The sequence below is a fragment of the Chiloscyllium punctatum genome, chromosome 30 (genome assembly GCF_047496795.1).
Source record: "Chiloscyllium punctatum isolate Juve2018m chromosome 30, sChiPun1.3, whole genome shotgun sequence".
Taxonomy (NCBI): domain Eukaryota; kingdom Metazoa; phylum Chordata; class Chondrichthyes; order Orectolobiformes; family Hemiscylliidae; genus Chiloscyllium; species Chiloscyllium punctatum.
Genome location: NC_092768.1, coordinates 49,312,970 through 49,317,551, shown reverse-complemented (window position 1 = coordinate 49,317,551; position 4,582 = coordinate 49,312,970). Strand labels below are relative to the sequence as shown.

The 4,582-nt window shown below is 40.4% G+C and overlaps 1 protein-coding gene across 1 annotated transcript; it reads left to right on the top strand.

The window, feature by feature from the left end:
* The first annotated feature begins 692 nt into the window (after positions 1 to 692).
* On the top strand, positions 693 to 2,734 carry LOC140455598 (probable G-protein coupled receptor 139). Its single transcript, XM_072550512.1, has 2 exons — positions 693 to 762; positions 1,818 to 2,734. The coding sequence occupies exons 1-2, from the start codon at positions 693 to 695 to the stop codon at positions 2,732 to 2,734; spliced, it is 987 nt and encodes a 328-aa protein (XP_072406613.1).
* Positions 2,735 to 4,582: the final 1,848 nt, after the last annotated feature.

Below are 4,582 nucleotides of genomic sequence, written 5' to 3'. Positions count from 1 at the left end.
TCCTGTTTGTCCTACATAGTCTTTGTGGCAGTCCTTGCATGGAATTTTGTAGATGAGATTGGTTTTGTCCATGGATTGTCCGCAAAAAACGAACAGGAAATGACATCACCACAAACACCAGGAACCCCATCCAGGACAAACATATAAATAGAAAGCAGGAGACAACAGCTTCATTTGGAGGCCACTGATGATGTTACCTAGCCAGGTAATGAACTAGCTCAGCTGATTGTTTACAAGGATTGATCACTGTTCAACCAATACTGCGAACCACAAAACCTATTCTTAATCAGTTCCACATGCAGATCAAGAATAAAGCCATTACAAGGCAAATGCTCCTCCTATAAACGTTGGAGTCATGGTAAACACCGCTGTTATCCAGCACAAAACTAACTTAATGACACTGTCGCTGCTGATCAGTTTTTGACACTGGTGATTCTGGCACATTTTGGAAGAATTTAAAATAAATATTAAATGATTCTGCTTTGTATCTTCCTCATTTAATATGCTAATTTGATATTTGCCTTGGAAGAAAAAAGGTTTATTAAGGAATAGAATGACTCATATTCCCTTGATGCCTGTACCTGCGGGGATTTCTTCAAAACATTTATAAGGAATCACCTGGATACGCATTGGCAGTCACGCGGTCAACACCCTGTTCCTGGTCGATCAGACTTTGGTGTTTCTAAACAGAGATGGGTTATCCTGTAATTTATGAGATAGATCTAATCTTCTACCCGGTACTTGCAGCCATCGGTATTCCAGGTAAGACACTGAAACGGAGTGGTACTGTTGGGTGTCGATGTGCAACTGTCCATGTTATTGATTGGCAGTTAGGTAATCACAATTAAGTGAATAATCCTTGTTTGGAGAACCGTTTTTATTCACACATCGACATGGGTATCAATGGCTGGACCAGTATTTCTTGCACACCCGTAATTGTCCTTGAGAACATGGTGGTGAGCTGCCTTTTCGAAGCTCTGCAATCCTTGTGATGCGTGGAGGGAAATCGAGAACTTTGACCCAGCGAAGAAACCGTGACAAATTTGAACGTCAGGACTGTGACTGGCTTGGAAGGGAATTTTAGTTGGGAGGAGAAGGTGGTGGGCGGGTGGTGGGGGTGTTGTTTCCATGTATCTGCTGCCCTTGTACTTCTAGATTCAAGTAGACATCTAAGGATGAGTTGTACCGTGTGTACAGGTTGATTGAATCTATCAAACGTCATTTTCTTGATACTCACTGCAATTTTTCCCCGAAATAATAATCTGACGGACTGTTATGGTAGCCTAATCCCAATTGTCTCACTATTGTATAGACAATGACAAAATAAAGCACAATCATGATGTCTATATTCAATTAGACGTTTCCAATATGTTGTGTGTGTACTTCGCATCAGCACAAACCAATCTGAACATGGTAAGTGTGCACTCTATGTTTCATATCAACAATAACATGAGTATTCGAAGGTTTGTAGACTACAAGGCGGTAGGGAACCTTTGAAGCCTGGATATTTCATTTATGGGAAAATGCCATATGTGTGGCATTGTTTAGAAACATCCTTGTATTTATTTTGAGCGTTAGTAACTTTGCAACTGTCTGAAATGAAACTCTTTTAATTTAAATTAAATGTACTCATAGCCTTTTATAAATTTGCTACTGATTTTTGTGCCGACCGAAGCACAGGACTTGAGCACACTGTCATTAATTCAGAATGATATAACCAATATCTCAATGCTTATAAAATCAAATTTAGTTGGTGCATTGAAAACAAGGTTTTGGGAGAGTGTGGAACTAAAATTTAGATCTCGTGTTCTTTGCAGTTAACTTGGTGGCTATTGTAATACTCATTCGAGGGAAGTGTGGTCTCTCCAAAAGCGTCAGTCGGTACCTGGGATCTATGGCAGCAGCAGACCTAGCCGTGGTTATCATTGATGTGATATTACACCGGATCAATAACATGTACTTGCCGATTAGTTTCCTATATCTGACTCCTATTTGCAAAATAAACTTTGTCATGTATATTATAGCTGTGGACTGCTCTGTCTGGTTCACTGTTGCCTTCACATTTGATCGCTTTGTAACAATTTGCTGTCAGAAATTACAAACGAAATATTGCACTGATAAAACAGCCAAAATGGTTATTGTGTCTGTGTTTGTGGTGAGCTGTCTGAGGAGCATTCCATTTTACTTTTCAGATGAACCTGCCTTTATCAGTGACAACATGCCATGGCATTGTGTGCCTACCACTGCCTATCTGTATTCCCCCTTATGGAAGGCATACGAATGGATTGACAGCGTCACAACGCCTCTCTTGCCATTTTTGTTAATTCTGATATTCAATGCTCTGACTGTTAAACATATTATATCAGTGAATAAAGTTCGCATGCGTCTGCGGAGTGACAGTGCGAATCAGAACGACCCAGAGATAAAGAATCGGAGAAAATCCATGATTTTGCTTTTCACGATTTCGACCAATTTCATACTCTTGTGGTTGACATATGTTGTGTATTCGGTAAACTGGCCAGTGGTGAACTTTAATTACACTGACAAATATTACAGCAACTCGATATATATTCTCCAGCAAGTTGGGTTCATGTTGCAGCTGCTCAGTTCCAGCAGCAATACTTGTATCTACGGACTAACGCAGAGGAAGTTCAGAGAGGAGCTGAAGAATGGGGTGAAATATTTCTTCACACTGAATGGAAAATTATGCAAACAATCAGTTTCTGGCATTTAATTTTAAGTTTTACTCCCTTTCATATTCCTTCAATTTCAGTGTGCACTTCAGAATTGAATAGAAAGAGTAATGCCATTTTCCATAATAATATGCAATGCTAAAGAGCTTGGAATGTATCTTTATCAGAAAAGCAAAAATAAACAATGTGCATAGATTAGGGAACTATCTGGTGTAATTTGCTGTCTGGTGCATTTTGGTTTCTAAAACTATTACTTTGTAGGAAAGTTGACATTAAACAGCATGAACCACTGTCCTGGAGCATCGGTTCTTCTAACATGCCCTCGAATACATGTTTGGATCAATTCATGTACTAATTTGTTTCGGGGCGAACCTGATGGAAATGTGAAATTTGCAGAAACGGGTTTCTCACAGTAGAGACCAAAGTAGCATCAAATGTGCTCAAAATCTCTGATCGACATTGATACCATAATTCCCTTCTTCCCTGAGAACATGTGCAGAAAGCCCCCAGATATTTCAGTCCCTCGACTGCAGATCCAGTGCAATACCGAATCTACAACAAAAAAGGGATCATACCGGGTGGATTCTCGCTCAATTCTCGCAATATTGGTCTTGAAGTACACAGCTAAGCACATCATTAACACAATCGAAAATACTTTGAAATATCTTTTCAATGTTTTCCCTACCTCCGTTTGAAAAGGTGTTTGAAGTTCGAAGGCTTCGTCACTGCAATATTTTCCATCAATTTTGATTGAATCCTGCCTTATCTTACCCCTTAATCCGAAATATCCCAGGCCTTAGCTATATTTCTCCTGAGCAGGATGGTTCCACATTTGTGTCTTTTATCTCCTGCCAATCTGTCTTCAGAGAATAGTCCTGTGCATGAATTCGACAACCTGCGCTCATTTCCTCTCCACTAATAACCACTCACCGCCTCTACAAGCGCATCCAAAATGGGCAATTTTGATCTGAGAGAGGTGAATAAAAGCATGAGGGCTAAGAATGGAGTGAATACATACGGTCTTTTCCCCGGGGTGGGGGAGTGCATACTGGAGAGCATCGGTTTAAGGTGTTAAGAGAAAATTTTCAGTGGGACCTAACGAGCAACATTTTTTTCACGCAGAGATTGGTAGGTGTAAGGAATGAGCTGCCAGAGTAAATGGTGGAGGGTGGTGCAATAACAACACTTAAAAGGCATCTGGATGTGTACTTGAATAGGAAGAGTTGAGAGCGATATAGGACGAACGTCGCAAATAGCACTAGATTAATTTACGGTATCTGGCCGCCAGGGATGAGTTGGATTGAAGGATCTATTTCCGTGCTGAATAACTGTGTGACTCTATAATGTGACCCTGTTACCTTTGGCTCATTCCACTTCTGGTAAAGTTCAATTCATGTCGCATTATTAATGAAAGATGCAGAGTTGAGCCAAAAGTAAGGATTCAATTCACATACCGGTGAGATTATCAGGAGGTTTACAACAGCTCAGCCTCGGTCCTCATCCATGGGGTCGTGACCCCCAGGTTAAACCACCACGTGTCATCTCTGTCTCGTGGGAGAGCAGCGTTGTAGTTCTCTGGGACTGTGGCAACTTCGTTAAAGTAAAGGTAATTTGGCTGTTGGTTTTAGTACTGTGATGAGTACCTGTTTTGTTAAAAGTTCCGGAAGTAAATTTTCACTGGCGACTTCAACACACTCTTTAAGAAAGCGTGCATGTAAAGCAAATTGAGATAAATTGAAATAAAAACGGAAATGCTGGAAAAAAGTCTCAAAGTGTCTGGCAGAACTTACTGGGAACGAAAATGAGTTAACTTTTCAAATCTAGTATGACTAATCTTCAGCACTTCGGAACTTCATCAGAATTCGAGCGTTCACAGCGTTTTGCTTTAA